At 60.4% G+C, this 16,968-nt stretch overlaps 3 protein-coding genes and 1 long non-coding RNA gene across 6 annotated transcripts in view; 2 read left to right on the top strand and 2 right to left on the bottom strand.

Annotated features, from left to right (window-relative positions):
* SGSM1 (small G protein signaling modulator 1) overlaps window positions 1-2,255 on the bottom strand; it is a 31,819-nt gene extending 29,564 nt beyond the window's left edge. For 2 of the 3 annotated variants that reach the window (XM_048322848.1, XM_048322846.1), the window contains exons 1-2: window positions 2,222-2,255; window positions 2,078-2,121 (exon numbers count right to left, since the gene is read on the bottom strand). In XM_048322848.1, the coding sequence (XP_048178805.1) occupies window positions 2,078-2,121; window positions 2,222-2,240 (63 nt within the window). In that variant the 5' untranslated portion in view covers window positions 2,241-2,255. Of the gene's footprint in view, window positions 1-1,100; window positions 1,453-2,077; window positions 2,122-2,221 lie in introns of those variants that run through there. The other variant, XM_048322847.1, reaches the window with a different exon arrangement.
* A 3,348-nt stretch (window positions 2,256-5,603) lies between these two features.
* LOC125335545 (sodium-dependent serotonin transporter-like) lies at window positions 5,604-14,187 on the top strand. The gene is made up of 13 exons (XM_048323241.1): window positions 5,604-6,951; window positions 8,681-8,815; window positions 8,906-9,125; window positions 9,267-9,405; window positions 9,594-9,728; window positions 10,374-10,477; window positions 10,751-10,878; window positions 10,972-11,084; window positions 11,324-11,455; window positions 11,541-11,640; window positions 11,860-11,960; window positions 13,307-13,474; window positions 13,695-14,187. Exons 1-13 carry the CDS (start codon window positions 6,777-6,779, stop codon window positions 13,773-13,775), a joined length of 1,731 nt encoding a protein of 576 aa, XP_048179198.1. The 5' UTR covers window positions 5,604-6,776; the 3' UTR covers window positions 13,776-14,187.
* Window positions 7,621-13,446, bottom strand: LOC125335547. The gene is made up of 3 exons (XR_007207479.1): window positions 13,367-13,446; window positions 10,712-11,133; window positions 7,621-9,375 (listed from the first exon to the last, which is right to left on the bottom strand). It is a non-coding gene; the product is annotated as an uncharacterized LOC125335547 (long non-coding RNA).
* A 721-nt stretch (window positions 14,188-14,908) lies between the features above and the next one.
* Window positions 14,909-16,911, top strand: C18H12orf76 (chromosome 18 C12orf76 homolog). Its single transcript, XM_048322746.1, has 2 exons — window positions 14,909-15,045; window positions 15,149-16,911. The coding sequence occupies exons 1-2, from the start codon at window positions 14,946-14,948 to the stop codon at window positions 15,232-15,234; spliced, it is 186 nt and encodes a 61-aa protein (XP_048178703.1). The 5' UTR covers window positions 14,909-14,945; the 3' UTR covers window positions 15,235-16,911.
* Window positions 16,912-16,968: the final 57 nt, after the last annotated feature.

Raw genomic sequence — 16,968 nt, forward strand, 5'->3', positions numbered from 1 at the left:
CCTCGCTCAGTTATGGCCCTGGGTGACAGATGTGCCACAGCTCCCCAAGGACAGCCCTGGCTGTCCCTGCTCTCAGCTGGGCTCACCTGCACCGAGGGCCCTGGCAGCTCACACAGAGCCCTGGCTGGAGCAAAACCAGGCGTGGTCTCGTGAAATGAGAATAATACAGGTTTGAGAAAGGTTAAAAATCTGGGAGTGGGGAAAAAAAACCAGGAGATTTCTGGCCCTTTCTACTGCTCCTTGCAGTCTGCACAAGCTCCTGACTCAACCTGAGGTCAGCCTAGAAAAGGAAGGAAAACCAAAGCATGAGCAAAGCGGGCCTAAAGAGCAGGGAGCAACAGGCACAAGAATGCCCACCTGCTTCCAGTCTCAGGGATGGCACTAAATAATTAACTCTACAACCTACAGGATCACGTTTCCCAAGGTTTTTAATTCCCACCAGAGCAAAGCCCAGGTGGAGAGCACAGGTCCTCTATGGAATTCCCCCACCTGTGTGGCTGTGCACCCACAGCCCCCTTGCTGGACCCAACCCCTGTCCAGGCTCAGAGCTTCCAGCGGGAGTGGAAGGGCACGTGGAAGGCAAATCCCAAGGGAATGGCAACCACCTGGTATCTGCACAGGCAGGGAACCCACATCCACACCAACATCCCGAACAATGGGACCACCAGGACAAAGCCTCTGCTCTGTGTCAGCTCTAAGGGGCTGCTGGAGAGGTCCTGGAGCGTGCCAAACACCCAGGTCACAGCACCATGGTGGCACTTCACCAGGGCAGGAGGGCTTCCCCCGTGCACCCCTTTCCTCCCTCAGGCTTTACTCGCATTCACCAAACCCACATTATCTCCCCAAAAGCCAGCAGAAGGGCACGGCACAACCCCAGCTCTGCTCCCGGAGGTACCAGCTCCACTTTCCCCCAGCACACGGCCCCAGGAGGGAGCAAAGCCGGGCACTGAGGGCCAGCACGGCAGAGGCTCTGGGGGAAGCTCCGGGCCGGCAGCAGCCCTGGCTCCCACCCTGCAGCAGCCGTCTCTGCACTCAGGAGCTGCCACAGACAGTAATAATGAGATAGCAGCTCTATCCACAACGCTAAATAAATGTCATACCCTTTTCCTGGTTTAATAGCTGTTGCTGAGGCAACCAGTGGTATTCCTTAGCACCACACCCGGCACAGCATTAAAGGTGGGAAGTGGTCTGGATGGGCAGCGCAGTCACCCTCCCCAGACCCACCACCCACGGGTCTGCTTCTCCCGACTCCAAGCAGTGTCTTCCATTCCCCGGGAGCCTGTAAACTGGATAGCGAGATGCTCGTAAGAGCAGAAACAAAACATCACACATCCCCCCACACCCTCCGACATCCCGGGAGGTGACCTGCAGGGACAGAGCGTGGGTAGGACAGGACAGCAGCTCCCGGTGGCCCAGCGCTTCACCACCCGGCACGACTCAGCTCCGTGACTCGATGGACCGTCTACTCAGGTGTAACACACGGGATAAACACGGAGCTCGAGGCAGCTCAACATAAAACACCGTACAAACTAATAGAGTTAAAGATGCCTCAGAAGAGGAAGCAGAGCGAGAACGCCATCACCCTGCACTGGCCACACACATTTGGGCCCCCCCTTTTCCTGCCCGGGGTCCCCAGCACCCGCTGCCCCCCGCCCTGCCAAGGAGCGCCGTGCTGCGGGAGGGCTCGTCCCATCCCCGCTCCCAAGGGAAGGATGCAGCACCGGGAGTCGCCCCTTTTTCCCTGCGGAAAATCCCAAGTTGTGGTGTGCTCTGCCCCCAGCCAGAGGCGATTTTCCAAGGATGCGGGGCGCTGGGATGCCGGGCACTGGCGCTGCAGGGATGCTCCTCCGCCCCCCCGGGACCCGCAACCGCGCCCGGGTGGGCTCTCGGCCGGGAGGGCTCTCGGCCCCGCTCCGGGCTGGTTTCTTTGGGGGCTCTTAAACCCACGGTAGCAGCAGCCGGAGCCAGCGGATGCCACGGGCGAGCGGGCCCGGGGCTCCCCCCGGGCAGAAGCCGCCGCAGCCGCCGCTCCCCGCGGGCACCGGGCCGGGGCTGCTCCCGGGGGTCCCGCACCCACCTCCTTCTTGACGGTGCGCAGCAGCCGCTGCCGGGTCTCCGCTTCTGCGGGGAGAAGGGGGGAGAAGAGACCCATTAGTGCGGCCCTGCCCCGCCACCCCCAGTCCCGGTGCCGGTCCCCGGTCGCGGTCCCCGCCCGCCGTACCCGCCGGGGCCGCCGCCATGGCCGCACTCGCTCCGCAGCGCCCGCAGACTGCCGGGCACCGGGCCGGGCCCGCCGGGCCGCACCGCCCCCCGCCCCGCCGGGGAGGGGCCGCCGCCGCCGCCAATCCGCGACCGGCACCGGTACCCCCCGGCACCGGTACCCCCGGGCACCCCCGGCACTGGCATCCCCGGCACCGGCACCCCCAGCACCGGCACCCTCAGCACCGGTACCCCCAGCACCAGCACCCCCGGCACCGGTACCCCCGGGCACCCCCGGCACCGGTACCCCCGGCACCGGCAGCCCGGGTACGCCCGCCATCCGCAGCCCCGGCACCCGCGGCGTGCCCCCTATCCCCGGCACCCCCGGCAACCTCGGCGCTCCCGACAGTGGCACCCCCGGCAGGGCGACTGGGTCCGGACCGGTGCTCCCGCAGGGTCTCAACCGGGACCAGTGCCACGGTGGGATCACAGCCGTGCCCCAGCTCCCGGGGTCGCGAACAGCTTCCCCCCCCCCAGCTGATCCCCGTTCCCCCAGCCAGGTCCCTGCACCCCCGACCCAGCCCCGAGGTGTCCGGGGACGGCGGCCGCGGGGCTGGGTGACACGGGACAGGGAGAGCCCTGGAGGTGTCCCCGCACACGGGGATCGCTGGGGCACTGTCTGGCCTCGGACAGGGGTTCAGGGCTCTGGAGGTCCCTCACAGGGACGAAGCAACCACGTCCTTTCAGGCCTGAGCCATCCAGGCCCGCTCCGGTGAGCTCCAGCACAGCGGGAAGGTGACAGCGACCGGAGACCCCCATTGCCTCCTCTCAAAATCACAACATCGCAGCCCCTCGGAGAGTGCCCTGCCTGCAGCTCCATTAACATCTCTTCTGTTTTCCTCTTCCCTCGTTTACTGTTCCAGGACATTTCCATAGAAACAGCATCCTGGCTCCTCCGCAGTCCAGTTTCCAATAACTACAAACCGCGTTACTGCGAGGGCAGCGTTGCCCGGCCGTGCTGCACGGCCGCCACCGGCACGGCCCCGCCTGGCCCCGCTGCCGTCGGGACTCAATCCCGGCATGGGCAGCAGGGACACCGCCAGCCCCCCAGAGTGACCCCAGAGCTGGGCTGCATCCTCTCTGCCTCGGAGCTTTTCCTGCCAGGCTCCTGCTCGGTGACCCTTAGGACAGTAGGGACCGTAATCATGGTTCCCTCCACTACCCAGGCTGGCAGGAGAACAGGAGGGAGCTCTGGGCTCGGAATTAGTCCGAATTCGGTCCCTTTTGTACCTTCCAGGGACCAGGAGGAGGCCTGGGCCATATCCGTTGTAGAGGAAAACTTATTTCCGTGTACTCTGCTTCTCGCTGTTTATTTGCTTGTTAAATACCTGTTAGCAGAGGTGGTGGCAGCACGAACGTAACCGAGCTGCACCTTGGGGGAATGTGATTGCCGGACCACACGGGTCCCAGAACCTTTGGGGGAAAATCGTCTGAAAGAAGCACAGGGACAAGCTCTCCCCAAGCTGGTTCCCCTTCATTGGAAAATTCTGCTTCTCCCTGGATTAAAGACAGGTGGGAGACGACTGGCCCCTGTTTTCTGGAGCCTGGAGATCTTAAATGAGAGCACGTTGATCTATACTTAATGTGATTAAGTTACATCTCTGAGTATCATGCTAATTAAATTAAACTTCCCACTGCTGCCTCTGCGGCTTAAACAGGATAGTTGTTTTAAGACCACAATTCACTCCCCTGCATTTCCCTGCACGGATGAGAGGGTGGGATAAAAGCATTCTGCTAATCAAGTCATCGTGGTGTTTGGAAACAACTTCTAAGTCGCTGGATATTCAAATTTAAATCTGATTTGGGCTGGATTTAAACTCTGCGGTTTCAATCTGAAGTGATTGGTGCTTTGAAGAAATAAAATAACAGGAAAAAGCAGAAATAAACGGATGAAGCAGCGCACAGACCGTCCCTGACCGCGATGTCACAGGTGTAAAAACAGGATATTGGCAAGGAATTCTTCCCTGTGAGGGTGCTGAGGCCCTGGCACAGGGTGCCCAGAGGAGCTGGGCTTCTCCATCCCTGGACGTGCCCAAGGCCAGGTTGGACAGGGCTTGGAGCAACCTGGGCTAGTGGAAGGTGTCCCTGCCCTTGGCAGGGGGTGGAATGCGATGAGTTTTAAGGTCCCTTCCAACCCAAACCATTCCACGATCTCCCCAAGACACCTCTCCCCCTGCCCTCCCCATCTCCAGCAGCTCTTTCCACCTTGCAGCTTCTAAAAACAAGCGGAGATTTCAAAGCTCTCCCCTCATCGATTTGACAGCGCGGCCCCGACCCTCTGCCGGAGGAGCCGCAGCCGCATGAGCGGAGGGGCAGCGGCGCAGGGAGAGGGGGCAGCGGGAAGGGAGCACCGGGGAGCATTCACGGCTCGTTCCCCAGCGAGCTCCCGGGGGGATCGGTCGGGGATGGAGGCACTGAACCGAGCAGGTGGAGCGGGGCACCCACCTGCGAATCGGAGCCCGGTCCGTGCCTGAGCACAGGGAGCTCCCGGGCAGCAGCGTGCGCATCCCTCCGCTGCAAAGCCCTGCCGTGGACGGTCCGGCAGGCCCAGCTCTGCCCCACCCCGGGGAACAAGAGGCTCTTCAGGAGAGAAAGGAGCTTAGTTTTAAACAGATGCCGGAGTTCGCACAGCCGCTACTTCACGCTGGGAAAGGCGTCTCTGTCCGGTGCTCGAGGGATGCTGGGGGCTGTCCCTGCTTCCCGCAGACCCCACAGACCCCTGAGACCCCTGGCAGTGCCTGAGCCCATCTGCCGAGCCCTCCTGAGCAGGGGCAGGACGTGGGCACAGGGAGGTCCCACCGAGCCATTCCACGCAAACCCCTCGGAGAAAAGAAGGGGCAGCAGCAGAGAAAGGGCTGGTATCTATTATCTACTATTTTTCACAGTTGCTATGGCACCAGCTGCCTCAGTTCTGTTATTTATGCCTCGCGATGGTCCTTGGTCAGGGGGTTAAACCCCGCTGCCCCCGGCACGCTCACCTTCATCCCAAATCCCGGGGCAAGGGCGGCGCCAGAGCCTGGGCTTTCATCTCCACTCCCGCGCTGAAGGACGGGAATCCACGGCGCTGGAAAGTGCCAGGAGTGACACAAATCCCGGATAAACCACAGCAGATTAACTGTCCCTCACCTGTGTGCTGGGGCTGGGCTCGGGGGGAGCCACACCGGGCTCAGGAGCGGGGACTGATGGAGGGGCTCTGCCGGGACCCCCCAATCTCCGCTCGCTCTCCCCCAGTGCAGGGACCACCCTGAGCCCCTCCCACCCAACCCCTTCGCTCGGGGGGAATCCTCATCTCCCCTCGTAACCCCACCAGCGGAAAACTGCTGTATTTCACAGGAGAGGTGTTCAAAGAACAACGATTTCGTGTTAAAGCAACAATAATTTCAGGTTCCATAGCAGAGAGGGAGAAGCCCGTGGAGCTCAGCCCACCCTGTGCAGGGAGTGACAGGACTGGACCCACTTTTAGGTTTTTCCAACCTAAACGATTCCACGAGCCTGTGACTCCATTCTATGACAGCCCAAGCAGCCAGGGCCAGACACAACAAAAAAAATCTAAAAAGTGCTTTTAACTGGAGGTTTCTAACGGGTCTCCATGTGTGTTCCTGAGGGATTAACAGTGTCCAGAGGCTTCCCGTGCCGGGCAGCTGCGTCACGTCGTCACAGCAACCCGCTCACCAAGGCCCTGCAGCCGCAGCTCCGGCTCCATCTCTCCTGTAGTTTCTTTTAATTACAGATGGGAAAGGCTGTGAAAGCCGGGGCTGGAGGTCCTCAGAGTCCCGGGAGAAGCCGGTGACCCCGGGTCTGTGCAAGCCCTGCACAGGCGCGTTTCACAACAATGAATTTTGCTGTTAAACTCTCACAGGGCAGAGCGGTGGCTTTGGGGACACTGCCATCCCCTCCTGGTCACAGCTCAGCGGCGAAAGTTATTTCCCTTTCATGTGGCTTATTCCCAGCAACTCACACCCCAGAGAGACCCGTCGAGCCCAGATGGATGAGATGACCTTTAAAGGTCCCTTCCAACCCAAACCACTCCATGATTCCCCAGTTTCCCCTGCAAGCACGAGCATCACCTCCTTAGCAAAACACACCACGGAGAGAGAAATAGGTCCCATTTTACCACCTCAGCCCCAAAACTGAGTTGGAATCCCCTCCCCTGGGTGGGACCCACGGGGTGATGTTCATCCACACAAGGTGAGGCTGGTCCCCACGGGGTGAGCTCGGTCCCCGTGAGGTGGTGCCAGTGCCTGCAGGGTCAGGCTGGTCCCCGTGGGATGACGCCGGTCCCTGCAGGGTCAGGCTGGTCCCCACGCTCAGGGGCTGCTCTCCCCTGCTGCCTTTGATCAGAGCATGGCTCTGGTTTCCCTGCCGGCTGCTCTCCGTGCCGTGGGTTTCCAGCGGGAGGTGGGGAAGCGCAGTCAGCCTGACCCTCCCCTCCTCGGATCTGTCATCAGCAACAGAAAAATCCTTCCCGGCCCCAAGTTACTCAGCCTGAATCCTGCAGGATTTGCCGGAGTGGAAGGATGGCAGAGCAGCCCTGCCTGGGTCCCCCTGCCAGCCCCGCGCCCCCGAACCCCCGCGCCCACCCCAGGGACAAGTGGAGCAAAAAGATGGATTTCCTCCTCTCCGTCATCGGATTCGCCGTCGATCTGGGCAACGTCTGGCGGTTCCCTTACATCTGCTACCAGAACGGAGGGGGTAAGGACACCACCGGGTTAATTTAAGTCTTCTTTTGGAGAAAAGGTGCCTTTTTCCTCATTTTCCATCTCTTTCACCTCGGAAAATTCACTCTTTCTTTTCCTTCTTTGTTTCCAGCTGCTCCACTTCAGACAGGGTGGTTTAGAGACCGACCCAACTTCTCCTGACATCTGTCTCTTTTCTATTTGTGTCTTTCTTCATTCAAAATCCTCCTCCACTCCCTCCACCCTCCTTCCCTGGGGTCCTTCCCTGCTTTCCTGGTCTTTCCCTCCTTTCCCAGTGGGGTTAGGGGTGCGTTAGCAGCTCTAGGATCACAAAGGGAAAATTAGCATGGTCCAAACTGCAAAAAAGGATTAAGGTCCGTAAATTTGGGCTGGGAGGTTCACACACTCCGTGATCTCGGGTCTCTGGGAAGCTGCCTTTTGGGATGGTTTGTGGTTTAAAATCACCCTCATGAGCCTCCCACCCTCCTGCTGTGGATCCTGGCTGGCAGTGCTGGACCCCACGAGCAGCCCCGGCTTTGAGGGATCAATGCGAAGCGAAGACACAGAAACACCATGAAGGGAAAAACCTTCAGTAAATGACAACTAAATAAATTGCTGGGAATGGAGCAGGATGGAAGCCCCCCTCACATGGAAATGAAAAAGGAGGGATGAGAATTTTGTGCTGTTTGGGAGAGCGCAGCGGATTTAATTGCCAAAGTCAGCTTTCGGGGAACATCCTCTACTGCTTGGGAAGATTAGAAAGAGATAATTAGTTCCATACTCAAGGCAAAACCGTGGATCCCAGGTGCCCACGTTGGAACGCAGTTATTTGTGAGTTGCTCCTGTGGGATTGGGAGCAGAGCTGAGCCCCTCTGCGTGGCCGTGGTTGGGGTGGGTGGTTCCCACCTGCCCCACGCACACGGGAGGGTGAGGAGTTCAGGGAGCAGCGCTGGGGGAGCACAGCCCCATGGAGTGGGAACACTGGGATGGGCAGCACTGGACTCACCCAGAGCCTAGGCTCTGCCTGGAAGGAAAAACACTGAAAACACTTGGTCCTGTTGGGCCAGTCCTGCCAGGCTGATGGGGGGGCTGCAGGAGGGTGCTGGGGATATTTGGGGTACTGGAGATGACAGAGATATTGGGGATAGTGGGAATGCTAGGGATACCAGAAATGCTGGAGGTGCTCGGGGATTTTGGGGATACTGGGAATGTTGGGGTGCTGGGGATGCCACAGCACACACACATCTGTCAGAAGGAGGAGCCGTGGGGGGTTAAATTAACTAATCCCAGCAGAACTCGGAGAGCAGCTCCACTTCCAAAAGCTCCATGGGGTACAAGTGTAGCCCCAGTAAAAACGAGGATGTTATGAATAATGCAGATTACAGCGTTAATGATGTGTCTTGGGGTGGCTGCGCATATTCACTCGGATTTTCTCCAAAACTCTTCTAGACCTGAGGGGTGCTGGGTGTCCCCTCCCCTGCGCCCCGACGGTTTGTGTGGCTCTTTGTTCCATCCTGGCCAAATGGTGCCTCCCTAGTGAAGGATGGGATGCCAGCGGGGCTGTGCTGGGAAGCTGGAACACCGAGCAGGGTCTCACATCTCTGAGCTCCTCTGACCAGATCATTTCCAAAGCTTCTCACAAACACATCCAAACCTGTTGGGGCAGCAGCAGGAGGGAAGGAGGTGACAATGCCATGGTCCCCTGGCAGCCTGGCGGTCACCCTGCTGTGCTCCCCACCCTGCAGGAGCCTTCCTCATCCCCTACACGCTGATGGCTGTTTTCGGGGGGGTGCCCCTCTTCTACATGGAGCTGGCCCTGGGGCAGTTCCACAGGACAGGTGCCATCCCCATCTGGAAGCGCATCTGCCCCCTCTTTAAAGGTGAGAGACCCGCAGCCCAGGTGACACCGTGACCCCCAGCCAGTCCCCAAAGCTGTGTCCCAGGGCTGAGCCTGATCCTGCTTTTCCCAGGCATCGGCTTTGCCATCTGCATCATCGGCCTCTACGTCTCCTTCTACTACAACACCATCATCGCCTGGGCTCTCTACTACTTCTACTCCTCCTTCTCGGGCACCCTGCCCTGGGCGAGCTGTGACAACCCCTGGAACACCCCTGACTGCACCAACTACTTCGGGAAGAGCAACGTGACCTGGACCAACTTCTCCAGGTCCCCCGCCGAGGAGTTTTACACGTAAGTGCACGGCTGTGGATGGTGTGTTTGAGCTGAGGGGGCACTGGGAGCAGGCTCTCAGGTGGGAATGCTCCTGAGGAGCTCATGGACTGCCTGCCCGGGGCTGAGCCTGCTCCCGGCCGTGGGGATCCCTCCTTGCAGGAGGAAGGTCCTGGAGATCCAGAAATCCGGGGGTCTGTACGACATCGGGGGGATCCGCTGGCAGCTGCTCCTCTGCCTCTTCCTCATCTTCACCATCGTCTACTTCAGCCTGTGGAAAGGGGTGAAAACCTCTGGGAAGGTGAGGAGGGCTCCAGCACTGCCCTGCCAGGGCAGGAGGGATCCATCACCTGCTGGGGGTCTTGCCACTCACCTGACTGTGGAAGAGAGAATGCCACCTCCCCCCCAGCCCCTGCCCCCACCCCAAGTGAGCCCGACACGGGGGTTGGGTGCTCGGTGGTGCCACGGGGTGACACTGCCTCCCCTCAGGTGGTGTGGGTGACAGCCACGCTGCCCTACATCGTCCTGCTCATCCTGCTCATCCGTGGGGCCACCCTGCCTGGAGCCTGGAGAGGGGTCGTCTTCTACCTGCGCCCAGACTGGGGCAAACTCCTGAGCACCGCGGTGAGTGCGTGGTGGGACCCCCTGCCCGGGGCGTGGCAGCACCCAGAGCCCTCCCCAGGACACCCAGCCAACCCTGCCCACGGGTCTGGCCCCACCACAGGGCAATGGGGACCTTGTTCCCACAGAAACGAGGTACCCTGGAGAGGCTGTTGGAAAAGTAAATCCGTAATTGAATCACCCATCTCATTCTGGCCGGTTTTGTTTGTGCCGTGCTCCCCCCTGGGCTGACAATGGGCTTCCTGTGGGTAATTACCAGGCAGCACTTGAGAATTCTCATTAAAGGTAATGAGGGCCGTGCTGCCAGCACTGAACCCGCTGGGCAGGAGCGGGCACTGCAGACTCGGGGCTCCCCTCGATCCATCCCTGCTCCGAGCGTGGGCGAGCACGGGTGACACTGCTTAGTTCTGCTGCTGCCGGACCCCAGGGTGGAAACGAGCTCACTCCATCCCACAGCAGCTCCCTGGCTCCCAGGACATCTCCTGGGGTGACAGGGCAGGCAGGAAAGGAGGTCTGGACACATGTGCCAGCACAGCCCCATCCCCGTGCCATGGGGTGTCCATGGGCACTCTGTGGGGAACCTCTCAGCCCCCTCCCAGCCCCAAGGACCCCCTGCCATGCCTATCCTCCTGTCGTTTCTCCCTCCAGGTTTGGGTGGATGCTGCTGCACAGATTTTCTTCTCCTTGGGCCCTGGATTTGGAGTCCTCCTTGCTCTGGCCAGTTACAACCATTTCCACAATAACTGCTACCGGTGAGGGTGCCAGTGGGCATAGCTGCAGTGGAGGCACTTTCTGGCAGCTCCTGTGCCCCACTGCCACACCCCAACAGCTCCTGGGCCCCACTGCCACACCCCAACAGCTCCTGGTCCCCGTGGCTGCAGGCTGAGCATCTTTCCCCATTTCACTGATGGTTTTGGTGTGAGGGGCCAGGAGAGGGAGCTGGAGTGGGGGAAGGCCAGGGCAGCTGGAGCAGGGTGAGGGCTGACCTGGAGGGGGGGCGTCTCTCCCTCTTTTCTGCCTTCCAGGGACGCGCTCGTCACCAGTGCCGTGAACTGCCTCACCAGCTTCCTCTCGGGCTTCGTCATCTTCACCGTGCTGGGCTACATGGCCGAGATGAGGGACGTGGAGGTGGAGGATGTTGCCAGAGATAAAGGTTCTCCTCCCTCCAGCAGCCTCTTCCCCAAGAGAATTCCCACCCCCGGGGCTGTGCCAGGGAACAGCCAACCAAGCCAGTGTTCCCTCCTAGGGCCCAGCCTCCTCTTCATCACCTACCCTGAAGCAATTGCCAACATGGTGGGGTCCACCTTCTTCGCCATCATTTTCTTCCTGATGATGATCACCCTGGGGCTGGACAGCACGGTAGGAGCAGGACAGTCCAGCTGTGTCCCCAGCAGGGACCAGGATATGGCTGATAGTGGGGTGACAAGGGGAGTTACGGCCTCAGGAAGGTGGGGATGGGATGGGATGGGATGGGATGGGATGGGATGGGATGGGATGGGATGGGATGGGATGGGACATCCCCCCTCTGCCCTGCGGGTTTTCTTGGAGAGCAGGACTGTCCCCATGTCCCATTTCCCCACCCCACGTTTCCTTTGCAGTTTGGGGGCTTGGAGGCCGTGATCACGGCCGTGATGGACGAGTACCCCCAGGTCCTGGCAGGGCGACGGGAGCTCTTTGTCCTCGGCCTCATCACAGTCTGTCTCCTGGGCTCCCTCAGCACCCTCACCTATGTGAGTTCCACCGGCACTGGCCCCCCACACCCCACTCCTTCACCCCCGTGGGGTCTGCAGCCTCCCCCTCCTCGTGCTGCTCCAGGGGGGAGCCTACGTGGTGAAGTTGCTGGAGGAGTTCGGTGCCGGCTGCTCCATCCTGGCAGTGGTGCTCCTGGAAACCATCGCTGTCTCCTGGTTTTATGGTAAGAAACTGCCTCTGGCATGGAAAACATCCCGTGGGCACCTGCATGGGTGTGTGACCTTGCACAGGTGAGTAAATCCCAGGCACTGAGGGGCACAAGCCCGCACGTGGCTCCTGGCCAGGCTGGGATGGGAATGGAGGGCGCAGTGTCCATGTGGACATCCCTGCGCCCACGTCCCCAGCGGGATCCCGGGGCTGTGAGGGCTCTCTCCTCTGGCAGGGATCCAAAGGTTCTCCCACGATGTCAAAGCCATGCTGGGCTTTACCCCGGGGCTCTTCTGGAAGCTGTGCTGGGTCGCCATCAGCCCGGCCCTGCTGGCAGTGAGTATCCATGGCCAAATTATGGACAAGTCATCGCTGTCCCTCTGGACACCCCGCAGGACAGCCACTCCCCTCTGCTGCCCAGCCCCCTGTGCCACAGCCACTCCCCTCTCACTCACACGAGGTGACCAAGCTGCCAGGAGAGTGGACAGGGCTGTGGGACCTCATGCTAGCCCTCCCCGTGCTGCTGCTCCAGCCATGGGCACTGCCACACTGCCCACAGCCCGAGGACCTCACTGAGAAAGGGAGCTGGAAATACATTTTCCAGCTTTTTCCACAGCTCCTGGGCAAAGCTGGCTGCAAGTGCAGCTTTGTCTCATCCTCCCAGCACACAGCATCCCTGGCAGGGCCGGCCACGGGTCCATCTCCCTTGCGCTGGGCTGGATCCGTCCCTTTGAAATGCCAGCTCCCACGGCACTTCAAAGGCTGCCGTCGGCAGAGGGGTCTAATCTCACCGGATCTGCAGGAGAAGAGGCCTTGTGAGGATTAATTATGGCTCTAAGCGCTTTACCCTGGTTATTAAAGAGAGGAGCATTATCATCAAAGCGAACAGTTTTGTTTCAGCACAGGGCTGTGCAGCCCTCGCAGGCCACCGGCTCACGGCGCTTGTTAGACAGAGGCCCCCAGCCCTCACCCAGCCTGGGAGATGTCCCTGTGATATCCACGCTGGCTGGGATTTGGGAGAACAGGGGGAGCAGCAGGACTTGGATGGTGGGCATAAAATCATGGAATCACAGCATGGTTTGGGTGGGAAGGGACCTTAAAGATCACCTTGTTCTATCCCTGTGCCCTGATAACCTGCGGGATGAGCTGCCGTCAGTGCCAGGGCTGGGGAGATCAGAGAATTATTTAGGTTGGAAAAGCCCTCTAGGATCAAAGAGTTCAAGCATTACCCCGCACTGCCAAGGCCACCACTAACCCATATCCTCAAGGGCCACATCTACATATCTGTTAAATCCCTCCAGGGATGGGGACTCCACCGCTGCCCTGGGCAGCTGTGCCAGGGCTGGACAGCCCTTTTGGTGAGGAAATTTTCCCTGATGTCCAACCTAACCTGGCACAACTTGAGGCCATTTCCTCTTTCCTGTCCTTTGTTCCCTGCGAGCAGAGCCCGACCTCCCCTGGCTGTCCCCTCCTGTCAGGGAGTTGTGCAGAGCCACAATGTCCCCCCTGAGCCTCCTTTTCTCCAGGCTGAGCCCCTTCAGCTCCCTCAGCCACTCTTGCTACTCCAGACCCTCCCCCAGCTCTGTTCCATTCTCTGGACACGCTCCTCAGTGTCTGTCTTGGTGAGAGGGGCCCAAACTGCTCACAGGACTCGAGGCCCCTGATGGCTCTGCTCGTTACAGTTCATAGTCATCAGCTCCCTCCTGGACCAGCCACCCCTGACCCTCTTTGACTACCAGTACCCTGAGTGGAGCATCTCGGTGGGATTCCTCATCGGAGCATCGTCCTTCATCTGCATCCCCCTCTACATGGTGTACAAGCTCGTCTGGACACCGGGGTCGCTCAAGCAGGTCAGGAGCAGGATGGACAATCCCATGGCTCCTGGGTAGGCTGGGATGGGCAGGGGTCAGCCCGAGGCTGGGGCTGGGGAACTGGGCAGGTGGTTGATGCATCCTCAGCATCTTTGCTCGCGTGGCAATTAAATCCCACCGGGAGAGCTGCCTGGGAAGAGCTCAGAGGAGCGTGGCTCCATGGCAGGAAGGAAACGCCCCGTGTTTGTCTCTCCCTCAGCGCCTCGCCATCTGCATTCGGCCCGAGAAGACCATGCGAGCCCCCCAGGCAGAGGGGGTGGGCATGGCCCCCGTCCTGTAGCACGGCCGGGGGACACGGAGACTGCTCTGGCTCCCTCCTTGGCACAGCGATGGGGCAGCCACCATCGCCCTCCTCATCACGAACTGGCTCTTGCATCTCCACGAGCATCCCGGTGGAAGCGGCACCGTCCTGGCGGAGCAGAGCCCGTTCTCGCTGCTGGCTGCAGAACCTGCGGCCCGCAGCAGGGAGAACGGGACCCACCGCTGGGGCCGGTGGGCTCTGGAAGGCAAGGGGACAAACGCCCGGGGTTGGAGGAGAACTCCAGCAGCTCCAGGAGCGGACGGAGGAATTGCCCCCCCGCCCCGTGCAGCCCCGAGGGTGCGAGCAGTGCATGTCTGTAGCTGTGCCGTGAGTCTTTGGAAAATAAAGCTGATGCCGATGCTCGGAGATGAGGGCAGGGAGAGGAGCCGGAGCTCGCCGTGCTGTGTTCATAGAGCGCCGTGCGTGGCTCAGAGCTCGGGCTGGGCTGGGGGACACGGGGGGGCTGGCGCTGTCCAGACACTCCTTGTCCTGCTACAAAGATCCAAAATCTGTCGGAGGAACTGCCCGAGCCCAGGGGTGGGTCCCAGGTGCTGCCGAAGCCGGGCAGGTCGGTGCCTTCTGCCGCCCCATCCCGGGGGATCCAGGGAACTGGCAGCTGAAGAAGGAAAGACCCTAATACATCTCATTTTAAAACCAAATCCTGGCTCGAGGTGAGGCATCCCTGAGCTGGTGTGAATCAGCTTCCCAGTCCCGTCCCATCGCTCGAGTGCAGCATCACCGTTCCTCGGTGCTTGGGGCCCATTAAACACCTAAAAGAACCCACGTTCATGACAGCCGGGGCCTGGGGGCACACACAGGGCTTGGGGGGACACGGGGGGCTGGGGTGGGGGAGAAGATGCCCACGGGGCTGCAGGGACGCGCGGGGTGGACACCCGGCCGCTCCCGGTGCCGCTCCCGGTGTCGCTCCCGGTGCCGCTCCCGGTGCCGCTCCCGGAGCCGCTCCCGGAGCCGCTCCCGGAGCCCGCTCCCGGAGCCCGCTCCCGGCGCTGCCCCATCGCCCCGCTCCCCCGGAAGGCCGGTCCCGGGGCGGGGCGGGCGGCAGGAAGGGGCAGGGCCGGACCGGGCGCACAAAGCCCGGGGGCCGGCGGGGTCCGTGGCGTGCCGGGGCTGGGGCTGTGTCGCGGCGCGATGGGGCTGGCGGCGGCGCGGGGCTGGGCGCTGTCCCCGCTGTCCCCGGGCCCGGCGGAGCGCAGCCGGCCCTACGCGGTGCTGCAGCACCAGAACCTGGGTGAGGAGCGGGGGGCACCGGGCACAGCCCCGCCACGACGCGGCCGGGGGCTCGCGAGTTGGTCAGGCAGTGTTAATTGATGTTCTTTCTTTTCCCACCGCAGTGCTGCTGGGCAGCATCCTCAGCGCGCTCCTGCTCACCATCATCCTCATGGCCATCTGTGTCTACCGGCCCGTCCGGCGGCGGTAGCGGAGCGGGACCCGCCGGGGCATCGAGGGAATGCTGCATCCCACCTGGTTCTCCCACCTGGCATCCACCATCCCAGCACTGCTTCAGTCCTGCCGGTTCTCCCATCTGGCACCCACCCTCCCGGCACTGCTCCGGACCCATCAGGTTCTCCCATCCGGTACCCACCGTGCCACCACTGCCCCAGACCCACCGGGTTCTCCCGTTCGGTACCCACCCTCCCAGCACGGCTCCGGTCCCGCCCGGTTCTCCCCTCCGGTCCCCGCCGTCCTTCCGCCGCTCCCGTCAGCTTCTGGGGATGCCCTGAGGATGCGAGCGTGGCTTTTCACCCGTCCCTGCCCGTGCTGTATCACATGGCTCCATCGTGATGTGGCTTCCAACAAAGGTCTGGCCGGGTGCTGGAAATCACCCCCTCCCTCGGCCAACAGACTCCTGGAGCTCCTGGGGGCGTGTCCGCAGCAAACCCGTCTGGCTTGGAGCGGGGTCTGGAGCAAGGCGCTTTCCTCCCAAATGGCAGCGTTTTGGCGAGGCTGATCCGACACCGATGTGCTCGAGAGCATCCCCGGGGTGTGCAGGCACCCGAGGCCTGGCATGTCACAAGAACAGAGCCAGTCTGGGGCCATTGTCCGAGGAGCAGCTCCACGTGCTCAGTCACACTACGTCCACTTTTTGCTTTCTGATTAATTCAGTTCCTTGTTTGAACGCTGAGGCTTGGGGGTTGGAGCAGTCTGGGCTAGTGGGGGGGTGTCCCTGTCAGGGCAGGGGGTAGAACAGGATGAGCTTTAAGGTTCAAAAGTAGTCCAAAGGCAAAAGCTCAGTGACCCATCCAGCAGTGGGTGGGGGGTCTGGTCCGTTCTTGCATCTGAGCAGAAACACTGATGCACGACCTGATCCTGGTGTAGTGTTCCTGGGCCAGGCTTTTCATTCCCAACATTATTTGCTTTAACTCCTGGCTAAAACGCCCCAGATAGCCTCACATCAAACCAGCCCTGCTGAACCTGTTGGGATCTGGGGTGCAGGTGAGGGATTCCAGCATGTGCTGGTCACTGTCCTCCTGGAAACAGGAGCCTCCAAAGGTCTGCAAACCAGGCAGATGCTCTGGAAGTGTCTGAGCTCCAGCCAGACTCATTTTCTGCAGTTTAGTAACAAGTGTTTACACTGAATCCCACTTCCATACAAATGCTGCTGTTTTGTTTTGCACTGCTACAAGTAGTAACTGGATTTTACTAATTATTACTTTGATATTTAACATAGAGGTGTTTTGCTTAGTAATTTATTTAGAGTTTTTAAATGTAACTTGCAGAATGATTGTTGTTGACCTGCTCTCTAAGCCCTTGAGCTGCATCTGAGGTGAGTGCTGGCATTGAACAGGGATTTTCTTTCTGTTTAGTGAAATGACAGAGTGAGCCTGGCCTCAAACAGATGGAGTTATTAATCCAGGAGTGAGGCAGCGAGGCAGCACTGTTCTATTGCTTTCTGCTTCTCCTTTTGCTCACTGATTCCTGATTTTTCTCGGTCCTTCATCACTGTGAAGCCTGGCCTGCAGCCTGCGCTGCTCCTGGGGGTGGATGGTGAAGCTCAGAGCCCCAGCTCTGCATTCCCGGGAGCAGAATTCCTGTTTGCTCTCATTCCTCACTCCCTGCTATGCCTCTTTGTACAAATAAAACGCTCAGTAAACAATCCAGGCTCTTATTTATTCTCGGCTGTGCTGTTTGTTATTAACTGGGCTGTGGCTCC

Source organism: Corvus hawaiiensis, chromosome 18 (assembly GCF_020740725.1).
Source record: "Corvus hawaiiensis isolate bCorHaw1 chromosome 18, bCorHaw1.pri.cur, whole genome shotgun sequence".
In the NCBI taxonomy this organism is placed as follows: Eukaryota; Metazoa; Chordata; class Aves; order Passeriformes; family Corvidae; genus Corvus; species Corvus hawaiiensis.

Bases quoted from the DNA above. Each gene is read 5' to 3' on its own strand.
- LOC125335545 (XM_048323241.1), top strand. From the start codon at position 6,777: ATGGCAGAGCAGCCCTGCCTGGGTCCCCCTGCCAGCCCCGCGCCCCCG. The intron at 11,085-11,323 runs GTAGGAGCAGGA...TTTCCTTTGCAG, and splicing joins CCCTGGGGCTGGACAGCACG to TTTGGGGGCTTGGAGGCCGT. The intron at 11,961-13,306 runs GTGAGTATCCAT...TGCTCGTTACAG, and splicing joins TCAGCCCGGCCCTGCTGGCA to TTCATAGTCATCAGCTCCCT.
- C18H12orf76 (XM_048322746.1), top strand. From the start codon at position 14,946: ATGGGGCTGGCGGCGGCGCGGGGCTGGGCGCTGTCCCCGCTGTCCCCG. The intron at 15,046-15,148 runs GTGAGGAGCGGG...TTCCCACCGCAG, and splicing joins GCTGCAGCACCAGAACCTGG to TGCTGCTGGGCAGCATCCTC.